At 37.2% G+C, this 16,510-nt stretch overlaps 1 protein-coding gene across 2 annotated transcripts in view; it reads right to left on the bottom strand.

Moving 5' to 3' along the window:
- The window catches only part of PRKG2 (protein kinase, cGMP-dependent, type II), a 201,093-nt gene that overhangs the window by 137,689 nt on the left and 46,894 nt on the right, over window positions 1-16,510 (bottom strand). For both annotated transcript variants that reach the window (XM_006885285.1, XM_006885286.1), the window contains exons 2-4: window positions 13,140-13,306; window positions 2,865-2,978; window positions 1,383-1,488 (exon numbers count right to left, since the gene is read on the bottom strand). In XM_006885285.1, coding sequence (XP_006885347.1) covers window positions 1,383-1,488; window positions 2,865-2,978; window positions 13,140-13,306 — 387 coding nt within the window. The remainder of the gene's footprint in view (window positions 1-1,382; window positions 1,489-2,864; window positions 2,979-13,139; window positions 13,307-16,510) is intronic.

Genomic DNA, 16,510 nt, shown 5'->3' with positions numbered 1-16,510 from the left:
TAATAATACAAATTGGTTGGAGTGGAATTTCTGATTTTGTAAAAAAATATTTCCATATTTTATTTCTTCCTTTGTTTCTTATTTGTAATATAATTCAACTACAGACAGTGTTAATTCTAAGATACAATATATGATTAATAACCAAGTATTACCTCAATGCCAATTCCTATGTTACCTTGAATTAACTAATTACAACGATTTAGAGTATATCTGATTCATCAGTGGAAGCAGAACTTTCTCTTCTAAACTAATAAAAGATATTTTGAGATGTGTGGAGAAACATATTTCTGGGTATGATTCATTCAGAAAACAAAAAAATGTATATATGTACTTTTTCCCTCAAACAAGTCATTTTTTTTTCTTTCTCAGATTTTGCTATTGTTGTCCGTGATAGATGTCAATCATATATCTACATATATACATTCACACATACATATTGTAAGCATCTCTGGTGGCTTAATGATAAGGAATTGCTCTGTCAACCCAAAGAGGTGTGGTTTGAATCCACCAGCTGCTCCGTAGGAGGAAGATGGGAAGTCAGTCTCTTCCTATGAAGTAATTTACTGACTCTGAAAACCTGCTGGGATTTTGATATGTACTGTTGGTTCAGACTCAATAGTACACAACAACAACAACAAATTCTTTATCACTAGGACACCAGAGCTTTTGTGTGTGTGCTTGTGTGTGTGTACAAGGAGGAGAGAGAGAGAGAGAGAGAGAGAGAGAGAGAGATAATGAGAATCTTTTCAAACCAAAGACATGTGGTTATAATCTACCAGCAGCTGCATGGCAGAAATGGGCAATGTTCTCCAGTATGATTAATTGACTCTGAAAACTCACTTCGAGGGTCAACTATTTGTTAATACAGATTTGATGTTATATGATAACAACAACAATATATATGTATGTGTGTGTGTGTGTGTGTGTGTGTGTGTGTATAAAATTTAAAATTTCTGGTTATGTATATAATGGGCAATCCCCTCTCATGTCATTAACTGCCTCTGAAAACCCACAGCAGGGTCAACTATGGGTTGTTATGGGTTGGTTCTGACTCAACAAACCACAAAAAAATCATATATACACAGCTCTAGTGACTTAGTGGGTAAAGAGCTGTGCCGTCAATCCAGAGGTACATGGTTTGAATCCACCAGCTGCTTTGTGGAAGAAAGACGGGACTTTTTTCTTCTATGTGATTTATAATCTCTGAAAACCCACTGGAGGGTCAGCTGTGAGTTGGTTCCGACTTGTTGAAATGTAACAACAGATGAACACTTTAAGTTTTCACCACCCATAGACTCTCTTCAAACCCAGTATAGTCATAATATATGGCTATACATAGCCATATACATCTTCTGACCTTTCCTGCAGTGCATTATTCTTACCTTCTGAGGAAGTTTCTGTACTGTTCATCCCTAGCTTGAGCGGTCCTCCTCATTATATTCTGGAATACCTCTCGATCTAGTGCCCAAGTTTTGACATTGGTAATAGCTTTAAGAAGACCAGGAAAATAACGAAACAATGGTCAGTCCTATTTTTACAATGTAAGATCTAATAGAATATTTATAAATAAATGTGTTGTTTTTATCATAAAGTGGTATTTCTTGAGAACATTGTTATTTAAAAATGCAAATGAGAAAAGATAACACTCTAAGTAATGAATAATTTTATAAAATAAATTTGGTTTTGAGATGAATGATGATCTGAAAAAACATAGCAAAAGATTGTAATAATGTTTTGCTTATAATGGTATTAAAATTATATCATCAGGATATAGTTTCAATTTGGGCTATAAAACAAGGAAAATTAGTCACTTTATAGCCAATCCCAAGAGTAAAAGATTTACAAACAGACAATTGAAGTAACATATTGATGTGTGTGTGTGCTTCTTTGTGTTGTTGTATATTTGCTCTTGCTAAAGAAAGCTAATGTACAGAACTGTGCAATTACTTTTAGGTAAAATGTACACACTTAAAATATGGAAGAAGGTTTTTTTGATACTTTTTTAATAAAAAAGAGACATTAAAATATAAAATCATAAAAGAAGAGTTTTTAAAAGACCTAGATTAAATTATAATTTTAAGATTAATAAAATGAGTAATGAGAGTTAAGAAAATTGATTAATATCTAAAATGATGGCTTACCATATTTGAGAGTTAGAATCATCTCATTTCTCTTGTGGATCTTAATAAAAATTTTTTAAAAATACCGATTCCTGAATCCCTTTCCCAGAGATTATGATTAAGATTTGTAAAGGGTCCCCAGAATCTGCATTTTTACCATGAGCCTCAACAGTGCTGATAACTATAACCCTGTCCCAAACACTGAGAAAGCACATCTAAATTATTCACAAGAAAACTTCAAGATTAATATCCCTGAGGCCATCTTCACATATAAGGTCAATGAAACCAAGACTCTCAAGGAGGATCAATTAAACTACTATCAAAGGTTATTCATGAGAATTCTACTAGTCTAACTAAATATTTACGTAGTTTCATTAATTAGCTGATCCTTGTTATAATATAGTCAGACCCTATGAAGTATAGAAAACAAGTCTCTAGAAGGAGCCAAAGGCAGAGGTCTAAATAGCAAAAAAGTAAAGCAGATATTAAAGCAACCACTAGAATAATTCATTTTAAAGCCATGTCAACATTTTATACACAGGAATCCAATTAAGTGGTTCTTTGAAACTTGAATTGTTAGATAAATGCTTCAATATGAATTACATTTTTATAGATAGAGAAATTCTACTGATAACAGCATCTGAGGAAAATGAAAGACAAAAGGACTCCATATAACAGTGCGACAGTGTCTTAACGAGATTAAATTTCTCAAAAACTCTAATGTTATAGCATTTCCACTGTTACCTTTCACTGAGGCAGTTCTTGTGCAGTTGTATAAAATGGCTAGTTCCCCAAATGTAGTCCACATAGGGATGGATGACAGCAACTTCTCTCCTTGGAATACCTCTATGTGGCCCTCTGTCGAGTAGAATTTAAAATAGTTACAAGAAGAATCATTCAATCAAAATTTGTCTGGGTCTCAGGAATCATACCAAGCACACAGGTAAGATATCCACTGCTTGCTTTTCAATACGGTGTTGCTGTTATTGTTGGGGGCCATCAACTTGGTTCCAACTCACAGTGATCCTATGAACAACCAAGCAGCACAATGTCCAATACTGCACCTTTTCCCACAGTCTCTGCTATGCAGCCTAACTGCTATGTCAGTGCATCGTAATGAGTAGTTTTCTCTTGTTCTTGACCCTCTACTAACTATGCTATCTTTACTCCTGATATAATGCCGCATGTACGTGAGACACAGTCTCACTATTTTTGCTTTTAAGGAGCATCCTGAATTGTCTTATTTCAAAACAGATTTGTGTGTGCTTTTTGGAGTCCATGCTATTTTCAGTATTCTTTGCCACATCACAATTCAAAGGTATGAACCCTTCTTTCAACTTCCTCATTCATTGTTCAACTTTAGCTGCATACAAGGTAACTAAAAATGCCATTATGGCTTGAGTTGGACTCACCTTAATCCTCAAAATTGCATCCTTACTCTTTAGTGGTTTAAAGAGGTCCTCTGTAGCAGATTATAGTGGTTAAAGGAGCACTTAGTCATAGTAGACGCAATGGTCCTTTTCAACAACAGTGTTAATATGTCAAGCTAGTAAGTGAATGAATAGTGGCTCACATTTACCAGGCACTCCATGGGAGAAAGATGTGCAGCTTTCTCCTGTAGAGATTTACACCCTCAGAAACACAATGGAGGACTGCTATCAGACAGAATTGACTTCACAGCTGTGGAAGGTTATTTGGTTTGTTTGTTTCAATTTTACGTTATTAATTTTAATGAACATTTACAGAGATTTTGGATTTCCATTCATTCATTGTTGCACTTTTCGCCCTGCCCACCCCTCCCCCTCAGTTCATTCTTCTCTTTGAAAAGTAAAAGAAAAATTCCTTCATTGGTATACAATCCCCACGCCCACCCGCCACCCTAAGTATACTTCACTATGCAACCTACATTCTGGACTCTTGTCATAACCATAATACCCTATCATATATCTTTTTTAAACTGTTCTCTCCCTCATCTGTTTCAATGCAGTACACATAATTTATCCAGTTTTTCTAGACTAGCCCCAACCCTGATGTCAGTCCCATTCTACAACAGTGGCACTATGCATTAATTTGTTTGCTTGTTTTGGGGTTTTTTTTTAAATTTCTTTTTTTCTCTTTTTAAATTTTATTAGTTTGCACACAAATTGTTTGTACATTGTGCTTCATTCATGTACACTGTGTTTCACACATAACTTTCATTCACATTGTGTTCTGTATGATCATTCATATACATTGTGTTTTATAAAATTAATCACCATTGATCTATACCTGCTATTTATTCCACTTTTCAGATCCTCATTGGATTTTTCCAAATGTCTTCACCACCCCCCTCTGCCCACCCTCTGTTACGATACTGATTCCTCCCCTCTCCACCCTCTGCCTCCTTTGCCCCCTTCTCTTTTCCTTTGGGACTTTTATACTTATCTTACTATTTATCCTATTTTTACAATAGTGGTCTTACGCAGTATTTGTCCTTATGAGACTGAGTTAGTTCACTCAACATTATGTTGTCTAGACTTTCCCATATTATATAGTATTTTACAAAAATCATTACTTCAGTGCTTCAGAGTATTCCATTGTGTAAATATACTTTCTTAATCCATTCATTTGTTGATGGACTTTTGGGCTGTTTCCATTTTCCTATGATGTGAATAATGCTGCTATGAATATAGATGTACAAATCTCCTTTTGTGTCTCAGTTCTGTGTTCATTGGTATATATTCCTAGCAGTGGAACAGTCTTGTGACAAGAAGCTGCACTGCAATTCCAAAAGGTTCAAGGTCACCAGCTGCAACGTGGGAGAAGGATGGGCAATCTCTTCCCAGGTGATTGACTGTCTCTGAAAACCCTCTGGAGAGTCAGCTACGGGTCAGTTCCAACTCAACAGTATACAACAACAACAACAACAACATGGGATTTCTATGGTCAGTTTTTTGTGGAAATGTCAAACTGACTTCCAGAGTGGTTGTACCATTTTACAATCCCAGTAGTGTATGAGAGTTCCAATCTCTTCACATTCTCTCCAACATTTATATTTTGCTGCCCTGTTAAATTTTACTACTGCTACTTGGGTGAGAAGGTATCTCATTGTGGTATTGATTTGTATCTCTCTGATTGCCAGTTATTTTGAGTATTTCCATGAGTCCATTGGTCATCCAAATTTCTTCCTTCATAAAGTCTTTCCATGTCTTCTGTCCATTTTGTGATTGGGTTTATAATCTTTTCCTTATGGAGGCCCTGTAATATTCTGTAAACTTTCATCATGAGACCATTGTCTAAGATGTCATTGCCAAATGTTTTTCCCAGTCTGTAGGTTTTCTTTTCACCCTTTTGGAAAAGTTTTTTTATGTATATAGCGACTTAATCTGTAGAAATTCCCATTCATTGATGCTATTCCTCTCCTGGATGTGCATTTCTGGCTATATGTGCAAGTATATATATACTATAGGCAAGGGCTTCTAAGTTTGGTCTCTCTTTCCTATGATCCTAATAGTTTTGGGCTTTACCAGTACATCTCTGATCCACCTTGACTTGATTTTTGTGTATGATGTAAGATGTGGATCCTGTTTCAGCTTTCTGCAGGTAGACATCCAGAAGTTCTTTAGAGTGGTTATAAGCACAGATTTTGAAATCAACTCCACTACATACTTACTGCTGCTTGAGTAACCAGCCTTGAGGAATGACTCTCTGGGGCTGTGGTTCCTCAAAAATACATGGGGATGATAACAATGTCTACTTAATATAATCATTCTAATAATTACATGATTTACTACACAGCAAGAATCTAGAACCATCTCCAGCATACTGTAGCTGTTGTGTGCCATCAAGTCAATTCTGACTTATAATAATGCTGTAGAACCACACTTCCTAGATTATTATCTTTATAGAGAGCTCTGGTGACCTAGTGGTAAGGAGTTGTGCCGCCAACATGAAGGCACATGGTTCAAATCCATGCACTGCTCCAGGGGAGCAAAATAAGCAATCTTCCTGTGCAATTTGATTGTTTCTGAAAATCTGTTGGAGAGTCCCTACTCAACAGTGCATAAAGACTACATAATTTTTATGATAACAGATCATGAAGCCTTGTTCACTCCACAGCAGAGGTGTTCTAATTGTTGAACTTGGTTGTTAATGCTGTTGAGCTGACTGTGACTCACAGTGGTCCTATGAACAATGGATCTGAACTTTGCCCTATCCTGTTCCATCCTCACCATTCCCAACACATTGGAGCCTAATTATCATTATGGTCAATCTCGTTTGGGTCTACCTCAATTATTCTGACTCTCCAGCTTTCCAAGCATGATTTCTTTCTCCAAGGACTGGTCCTTCCTAACAACACGGCCAAATTATGAGAAATGAAGTTTCACCATTCTTACCTTGAAGGAGCTCTCTGGCTATACTTTCTCCAGAAACTTATGGTTGATGTTTTATGCCATAATGTTAGAACCGACCTAACCATAGCTGATCCTCCAGTGGGTTTCCAGAGGCAATAAATCACATGGAAGGAGATGGCCCGTCCTTCTTCCATGGAGAAGCTGGTAGATTTGAACCATGTGCCTTTGGGATGGCAGTACAACTTTTTACCACTGAGCCACCAGAGCTTAGAAGCAGTAAATGCTGTGTGTTAGCTACAGTGGTAATTCAATAGTAGAATTATCACTTTCTAGGAAGCAAACTTGGGTTAGATTCTAGCCAAAGTGTCACAAATGCAGCCACTACTCACCTGTCAGTTGAGGTTTATATGAAGGCTTTTTCCCTACAATGTTGAAGAGGCTTAAGCAGATCTTACAGACTTAGATTAGTGAAAAAGGCTTGGCAATCTATTTTTTTAAAGATCATTCAAATAAAACTCTACAAACTCTACAGACCACATACCTTGTGCATGGGATTTCCATGAGTCATGGGGCAACTCGGCAGCTAACAACAGTTCAAACCTAACCTACTGCAATTAAGTTGATTTATCAAAATTGGTATATCTTTCTCCAAAGAATAGCTAGTAGATTCTTACTATCAAGACTTCAGATATCAAACTAGCCTTTAATCAATGTCACTAGAACTTCTAAAAACAACAGCATTATTTATAATGCTATCACTTTTACAAAACTCTTTTCTGAAGAATTGGATATTGTTTCAATCAATTATAGTTCATAAAAAAATACTGTGCCTGGAATAATTTCTCTTGTACTAGAAGTGCAATAATCATTGTGTATCTTAACATTACAACACAGTCATTTACTCTGAGAGGACAACTTGCCATAACCTATAAGTGTAGTGGCCCTGGAGTCGTACAGCTTGGCTGTGAGTCCTGGCTCTGCTAGCTCTGGCTGTGTGACCTGAGGCAAGATACTATGATTCATTATTTCAATTAACCAATAAATGGAAATCACAAAACAGCATTTGGTATTCATCTTTATCCAAGCAAAGGTAGGGGAAGAAAAGAACATCAAACAACACCCCCCTTTTTTTAACTCCTGGCAACTCTTCTTTCCTATCTATGGCCAATTTTGACAGAGTATTTTCTAATTAAAATCATACTCAAAAAAGTTCTAAATTCATAAAGTAACTATCTTTCCCTGGAAGAATTATTGACTTTTTTTTCTCCTAATGCATGACCTGAAGCACCTGCTGCAGAGTGTCAAGGACTGCAGCCTACAATATGGATTGAGGCTCAATGTCAAGAAGACAAAGATTCTCACCACTGGACCAATTGGCAGCATCAGGATGGATGGTGAAGAGATTGAGATGGTACACAGCTTTAGTTTGCTTGGCTCCATAGTCAACAGTCTTGGCACCAGCAGCCAGGAAATTTAAAGGCGCATTGCCATGGGAAAGTCTGCTGTTAGGGACCTCTCCAAAGTGCTGAAGAGCAATGGTGTCTCTTTAGAGACTAACGTGCGTCTGATACAGGCCATGGTCTTCGCAATCACCTGTTATGTATCAGAGAGTTGGACAATGACCAAGGAGGATAGAAGGAGAATTGATGCCTTTGAGCTGTGGTGCTGGAGAAGAGTATTGAGAATACCATGGACTGCTAGGAAAACAGATTTGTTCTGGAAAGGGTTAAACTGGGTGGCTCCTTGGAGGCAAGAATTCTGAGGCTCTGTCTAACATACTTTGGACATGTTGTGAGGAGAGACCGGTCCTTGGAGAGGGACATCATGCTTGGGAGGGTGGAGGGACGGCGCAGGAGAGGAAGGCCCTCTATGAGGTGGATTGATTCAGTGATTGGGATAATTGGGATGGGAGTGTCGGAGACAGTGCGATTGGCACAGGACAGAGCGGAGTTTAGGGCTGTTGTACATAGGGTCGCTATGAGTCGCAGGCGACTCGATGGCACATAACAACAACAACAAACAATGCATCACTAAGTACTTGTGCCTTATCTCTAGCTATTCATTCATTCAAACATTTTGATCTGAGTAATGACACCATGGTAGGAACTAGGCCAAGTGCTAGAGATAGAGTAAATAAAATAGACAAGAAACCTGTTCTGGTATAATTTATACCCTTGTAAGAAATAAAATCTGTTCTGGCTCCAAATCCTAAAGATTAGATACGCAATTTAGAAATTTCTCATTATAGTTAAATTCAGTTATTCCAAAATAATTTACTTTGACTCTCAATTTTATATTGTGGATCTTTGTGTATTTAAAGAGTTTTCTCAAAATTCTTAATCAAATTATTTAAGGTTTATAGGGCTTGATTAACACTGAAAAATTGCATGAGATTAACACTGAAGAATTTTATGAGATTACCAAAGCTTAAAGAAGCTTTTGCAATTTGCTATTCATGTTGTAATTAATAAAGGGGAAAATTATAATTACCAAATAAATTTTCTCAATCTGATAAGTAAACCAAGGAATTCAGAATTGAGTAAAACTATAAGTAATTCAATAAAGAAATAGTTATAAAAAAAATAGTTCCATTCTCATTTTTATGTGTGCTATGGTCCTGATCCAGCTATGCTGACTTCTGTTTATCTCTGCACTCCTCAAGTCTTTTATTACAATTATAGGCAAAGAGTAAGATGAGTTGATGTTTTTCTATACGATTCAAAAAATATCTGTTAACTTCACAGTCTACCTTCTCTTTCCAGAATGCTATAAAATTGCTAAAGTAGAAGGGAAACAGTGAAGAGATAAGTTTCAAGAAGGGACAATTGTTCTATATCATGCCACTCTAAAAACTGGTAAAGAGTTTAACTCACTTTTATTGGGTATAGTAATCAGAAAATAAACCCTTTTAAAGAATCAAAGTATATACATTCTATACATGCTATAAACAGAATAATGTATGTCTGTTTGCTTTTGCAGGTACCTTTCATCCTACACCAAATGTCTTCAGATGAAACAAAGAAAATCATTACTAAGAATATTAGGAACTATAATGCTAACAGTATTCTCCTTTTCGGGTCTTTAACATTTTTATTTCTTCCCTTTGCTTTGGCTTCTCGGTACTCTGCTGCAATACTCAAGAGTCTCCCTTGACATTCATTTTGGTCTTTTCTTCTTCCTCTGTCTTTGTAATGACCTTTTGCAGTCTTCCTGGATGATATTTTTTATATCCTCCCTTAACTCATCTGTTCATTAGTGTTCACAGCCTCAAAACTGTTCCTGAGATCGTTTGCAATTCAGGTGGGATAGACTCAAGGTCATCTTTTGGTTCCCATGGACTTCATTAAATTTTCTTTAGCTTCAGCTTGAACTTGCATATGAGTGGTCTGTTACACAATCAGCACCTGGCCGAGTTTTCACAGCTGATGTTGAATTTTTCCAGCAGTTCTTTCCCCAGATGTATACAGGTGAAATCCATGTGTATATCCTGTGTTAATGTTTCTTATAAAACATATTTGCAATGAATAAATTGTGGATTGTGCAAAATTCTATCATTCTATCTCCAGCTTCATTTCTGTCAATAAGTCCATGTTCTTTCTTCTCTGGCCCCAACTTTTGCATTCCATTCACCCATTATTATGAATGCATCTTGATTGCATGTTTGATAAATCTCTGACTGTAAAATTTGGTAAAAATCTTCTATTTCCACTCTTTGGCGCTGGTTGTTGGTGTATATATTTGAATGATAGTGGTATTCACTGGACTTCCTTGTTTGCATATGGATATTATCCTGTAACTCACAATACTGTATTTCAAGATGGATCTAGAAATGACATTTTTAACTATGAAAGCAATCCCATTTTTCCTCATCCTTTCATCTTCAGCATAGTAGATCATATGATCATCTGACTCAAAATACCTGATGCTAGTCTGTCTCATGTCACCAGTACCTAGTATGTCAATATTTATGTGTTCCATTTCTTCTCAAACAATATCCAATTGTACTACATTCATGGTTCTCACATGCCATGTTTCAACTCCTAGTGTCTGCTTACAACTGTTCCTCCTCCTTTGTGTTTCTATACTTGAGGACTCCACCTCAGTTGCCCTATCTGCTAGTCTGAGTGTGTTCTATTGTATGTAGAGTTTTTGAAGGCCTGCTATTTCAGAAGTGGATGGCCAATTCCTCCTGCAGTGGTTTAAACTAAGCTGCTCTTTGGAGGCAAGGATTCTGAAGCTTCATCTGACATATTTTGGATGGAAGGACCAGTCCTTGGAGAGGGATATCATGGTTGGAAGGGTGGAGGGACAGTGCAGGAGAGGAAGACCTTCTATGAGATGAACTGATTCAGTGACTGGGGTAGTGGGGGCTAGGTGTGTCAGAGACAGTAAGATTGGAACAGGATAGAGTAGGGTATAGGGCTGTTGTACATAGGATCACTATAAGTTGCAGGGGACTCAACGGCATATAACAACAACAACGCTAAAAGGGAGCCTGGTAATATAATAGTTAAGAATTCAGCTGCTAACAAAAAGGTTAATGGTTCAAACCTACCAGCTGCTTTATAAGAGGACAATATAGCAGCCTGTTTCTGCAAAGGCATAAAGCCTTGGAAACCTTTCTGAGCAGTTCTACTCTGTCCTAGTGGATCAATATAAGTTGGAATCAACTTGATAGCACTAGATTATGGGTTATGACAAATAAAACCACAGTACAGCTCAGCTTATTATTCCATCTGGATAAACGTTTTTCCTAAAGATCAAAATGTTGGATTAATGCAAAATTTGACAAGGCATACCAATATATTCAGATCATTTCTTGCTTCCTTATCATACAGGGAAAAATTTGTAGTCATTATAAAATCTAGACATTAATAGGCATTTTTAAAAGAAATATTTTGCTTAATTAAAACAATCATTATAACCTTCCTGGTATTTCTGATTGTCTAAAGGGTAAGGAGTTGCACTGGCAAGCCGAAAGCAAATGGTCAGAATCTACCCGCTGCTTCACTTGAGAAAGACAGACAGTATCCTCCCATGAGGTTTATAGCCTCTGAAAAGAAAGCTGCTGGAGAGTCAGTTTTGAGTCAGTTCCAACACACTGACACATAAGTAGAGTGAGCATTTGAAATAGTATGGTCAAGTCGTCATAGATGGAAGAAACCTTTCTAAAATTATAGAAAAAAATGTCTTACATATAAGACATTTCATATGACTCCTCCGTTGGTTAGGGGAACTCCAATGATGGAGTCCTGATAAAGTTGAGAAGCTAACTATGCCTTTGGCAGTTTGAATCTACTGGCAATCTTCTTAGAAGCCATCTATAGTGTTAGCTATGAGCTGGTTCCTACTTGACAGCAATGGGTTATTGTTGAGCTTCTACTAGTTAAATGTACTTAAATTGTTGTTGTTGTTGTATACCATAGAGTCAGAACCAAGCCATAGCTAGTGGTTTTCAGAGGCAGTTAATCACATGGGAGGAGACTGTCCATCTTTTGTCCATGGAGCGGCTGGTGGCCTCAAACAATGTACCTTCAGGATTGTAGTGCAGCTTCTTGTAACTAGGCCACCAGAGCTTAGCTCTCATCTTTGCTCTAGTGGTAAGGAGCTGCACTGACAACCCAAAATCAGGGAGTTCAAATCCACCAGTTGCTTGGCAGGAGAAAATGGGCAATACCTTCCCATGCAATTTACTCCCTCTGAAAATCTGCTTAAGGGTAAGCTATGAATCACTTCCAACTCAATGCAGATAATAACAATGTAATCCAAACATTTTACAATAACTCAAAAATGTTCCCATATAATTCCTAAAATTTCAAAATAAACATTCTTTTTTAAAGAATTTATTTTCTTTTTAAATTTTTTAAAATTTCCATTCATTCATTGTTGCATGTTTTCCTCTCTACCCACACCCCCAATAAACATTCTTTTGAATGGAAAGCTGTTTTCTTGGTTGGTGAATAAGCAGCATTGTGATTACACATGTGACCTCTGAATCAAATTGCTTAAATGTGTATTCTGCCTCTACCATTTATAACCTGTGTAGTCTCGTGGCCTTGAACAAGTTTTTAACTTTTATGAAACTCAGTCTACATTAATAACATCTACATACTAGAACTGGTAAGAAGATTAAATGAAATATGTATATTAAGAGTTCAACAAGATATATATAAAATGATGAATACTATGTGTTCAACTGTGTGTGTGTGTGTGTGTGTGTGTGTGTGTTTATCTATCTATCTTGACATATGAGGAGTATATGTGACAAAGGGAAACAAAGCAAAACACTAAGGACAGTTGATAACAAGCTGATTCTGTTTCAAGGAATCTCAATACCTGTAAAGTAAATCTGTGCTCTACTGGATTTTCAATGGCTGACTTTCTTCCCCTGAAGAATACCATCAGTTTTTGCTTTTGACGAACTTTTGTGTAGACTCAAACTGCAACCTTTTGGTTAACAGTCTAGTGTTCAAACTGCCCACTATAGCTACATATAGAAAGCATTCGAAACTGCTATCATGATCATGATTTGAAAAACTGTTTTGCTATTTCATGAACTCAGTCTGTTAAATTTTCTACAAATAGATAGATCAGTGATACATTTTTGTAAATATTTGGGAAAAATTAAGGTAACAGGCAAAGCATTTATTATATGGTAATTTGAAAAACAATCTAAGCAGCTCACCTGCCAGAACAAAGATGTGATTTCCAGGTTCTCCTTGCTTAATAATATAACTCCCTTGCTGATAGTTTCTCCCGTACATGCATTCTACCATGTCTCTGATCTGCTGAGGATCCAGTCTCTTGAGAAATTGATTCTTATTAAGGGCATCTGTAATAAGCTTCTTGTCACTGGCAGAATGAAAAAGAAAAATATGGTTGTTAAAATGAACGAAAAATCTTTTTTTGCTACTTAAAATAACTAATTCTATTCTTGATATTACCACCCACACAGGTCCTATTTTTCCAACAAAGACAAACATTCCCCACCCCCCACCAAAATCACCAGGTACTTTTAATTATTGTTGTTGATAGGTTCTCTCAAGTCAACTACGAACTACAGGACTCAGTTAACAACAGATTTGGACCTCAACATCCTACAGGATCCAAACAATCTCTGACATAGTCATTGTGTCAATCTATACTCCTGAGGGCCTTCCTTTCTTTCTATGACCCTCAGACTTTCCATACATGATATCTTTTGCCAAGGACTGGCCCCATCACACACCACACAATGTGTCCAAAGGGTGCATGACGAAGTTCCAACCCCTTTGTTTTTACATAGAATTTTGGTTTCACTTTCTCCAAGACAGATTTGTTTGATTTTTTTGTCACTCCTTGGTATGTTCATTATGCTTCTTCAACATCACCACTTCTTATGAGTTTAAATCTTGTTGTTCTTGTTGTTGTGTGCTGTCGAGTTACCTGTGACTCATAGTGACCCTATATACAACAGCCCTAAACGCTGTTGTATCCCTTGCCAATCTTACTGTCTCCGGCACACCTATCCCCATTACCTCCGTGACTGAATCAATTCATCTCATTAAGGGTCCTCTCCTGTGCTGTCCCTCCACCCTCATGATATCCCTCTCTAAGGTCTGATCCCACCTTGCAACATATCCAAAATATGTCAGACAGAACTTCAGAATATCCTTGCCTCCAAGGAGAAGCTTGATTTCACTCTCTTCAAGAAAAACTTGTTTGTTCTCCTGGCCGTCCATGGTATATTCAATACTCTTCTCCAGAAAGACAGCTCAAAGGCATCAACTCTGTTTCTATCACCTCTAGTCATTGTCCAGTTCTCTCATGTGTAGCAAGTAATTACTAGGACCATAGGCTGTATCAGGCCCACCTTAGTCTCCATATTGGCATCATTGTTCTTCAGTACTTTGGAGACGCCTCTGACAACATACTTTCCAAATTCAATTTGTCTTTAATTTCCTGGCTGCTGGTACCTAGAGTGTTGATTGTAGAGCCAAGCAAATTGAAGCTGTCAACAATCTCAATCTCTTCACCATCTATCATGATGCCACCACTCGGCCCAGTGGTGTGAATCTTTGTTTTCTTGATGTTAAATTTCAATCCATATTGATGGCTCCAGTCCTTGATCTTCTGCAGCAAGTGCTTCAGATCCTCCTCAGTTTCAGCAAGCAGGGTTGTGTCATCTGCATAATGCAGGATATTCATGAGTCTACCTCCAATACTGATGTCCCATTTCCTTCAACTTAAGAAATGCTAAGCAAGTTTGGCCCATTTGATTTTCTGACTCCATCACCTTGCACATTTCATTGTAATACTTTACTTTGTCTTCCCACACTGCCCTCTGAAATCTTTTGTACAACTCCTTAATATCCTGAATTCTACCATTTGCTTTGGCTTCTTGGCACTCTAGTGAAATAGTTAGAGATTCATCTGACATCCATCTTGGGCTTTTCTTCTTCCTCTGTCTTTGTAATGACCTTTTGCATGCTTCCTGGATGATAAGTATAAATAGCATACTTTATAAGCAGAACCATTGAAAATATTTTAAATATATTCTGGTAATTATTATTTTATCAGTTCCATTATTACTGCTAATTTTTATCATCATAAATGTAATATCTCACAAAATTTCTAGATGTGCTAATAGATAGTAATGATCTTTAGATGGAAAGCACATTCTCTCATAGGAAGATATTCTAATTAAAAGACTACAATTCAGTATTATTTTTTTTTACTGACATACAGACATATAGTATCTGGGATACTGAATATTGTATATTTTAATCTTTAACACTGGAAAGTAAGGTAACTATTATTGCTAGTCTCTGAATAAGTAAACTATAATTGAAATTTCAGTTATTCGAATTGATGATTTCTACGAACGTTTATGGTTCAAAACTGACCATATATGTCTCTCTGGAGACTAAGGTGCGTCTGACACAGGCCATGGTCTTTTCTATCACTTGTTATGCATCAGAGAGTTGGACAACGACTAAGGAGGATAGAAGGAGAATTGATGCCTTTGAGCTGTGGTGCTAGAGAAAAGTATTGAGGGTACCATGGACTGCTAGGAAAACAAACAGATTCATCCTGGAAAGGATTAAATTGGGAGGCTCCCTGAAGGCAAGGATTCTGAGTCTCCATCTAACATAATTTGGACATATTGTAAGGAGAGACTGGTTCTTGGGGAGGGAAATCATGCTTGAGAGGGTGGAGGGACAGTGCAGGAGGGGAAGGCCCTCTATGAGGTGGACTGATTAAGTGACTGGGGTAACCGGGACGGGTGTATCGGAGACAGTGCGATTGGCATAGAGCAGAGTTTAGGGCTGTTGTACATAGGGTTGCTATGAGTTGCAAGCGACTCGATGGCACATAACAACAACTATACACACACACACACACACACACACACACATTCACTCTACTGTTTTACTTAAAAATTTTATACATTTAAAGATTTATTCATTGCAAATACCATTTTACTAAAACACAAAAGGCATCTAAACATATATATATATACCTCATCTCATGGACTACACAGGAATCAGATTGACTACAAACGAGGAAAGAATTGATGAAGAACACAATATATGCAGAAACAGTCCACGTGCTGACTGTGGAAAAGATCCATTACTCATGTGCAAGTTCAAACAGAAGCTGAAGAAAATTGAAACAAGTTCACAAGAGCCAAAATATGACCTTGAGTCTACTCCACCTGAATTACAAAATTATCTCCAGAACAGGTTTAAGACAATGAACATTAAAGATCAAAGACCAGATGAGTTATGGGATAACATTAAAGATATCATCCTATCATGAAAAGAAGAAAAGGTCATTACAAAGATAAAAATGGAAGAAAAGATAAAAATGAGCATCAAAAGAAATTTAGTGAAATTTGCATTAGAGCAATGAAAAGTCAAAACCAAGGGAAGAGATGCTCCAGTTAAAGGGTTGAAGTTGTTGTTGTTGTTATGTGCCGTCGAGTTGTTTGCAACCCATAGCGACCCTATGCACAACAGCCCTAAACCCTGCTCTATCCTGCATCAACTGCACCGCCTCTGACACACCCATCCC

Source organism: Elephantulus edwardii, unplaced genomic scaffold (genome assembly GCF_000299155.1).
Source record: "Elephantulus edwardii isolate Elephantulus edwardi_28Jun2011 unplaced genomic scaffold, EleEdw1.0 scaffold00042, whole genome shotgun sequence".
NCBI lineage: Eukaryota > Metazoa > Chordata > Mammalia > Macroscelidea > Macroscelididae > Elephantulus > Elephantulus edwardii.
The sequence above is the reverse complement of the archived record's forward strand: the minus strand, read 5'-3'. Positions and strand labels throughout refer to the sequence as shown.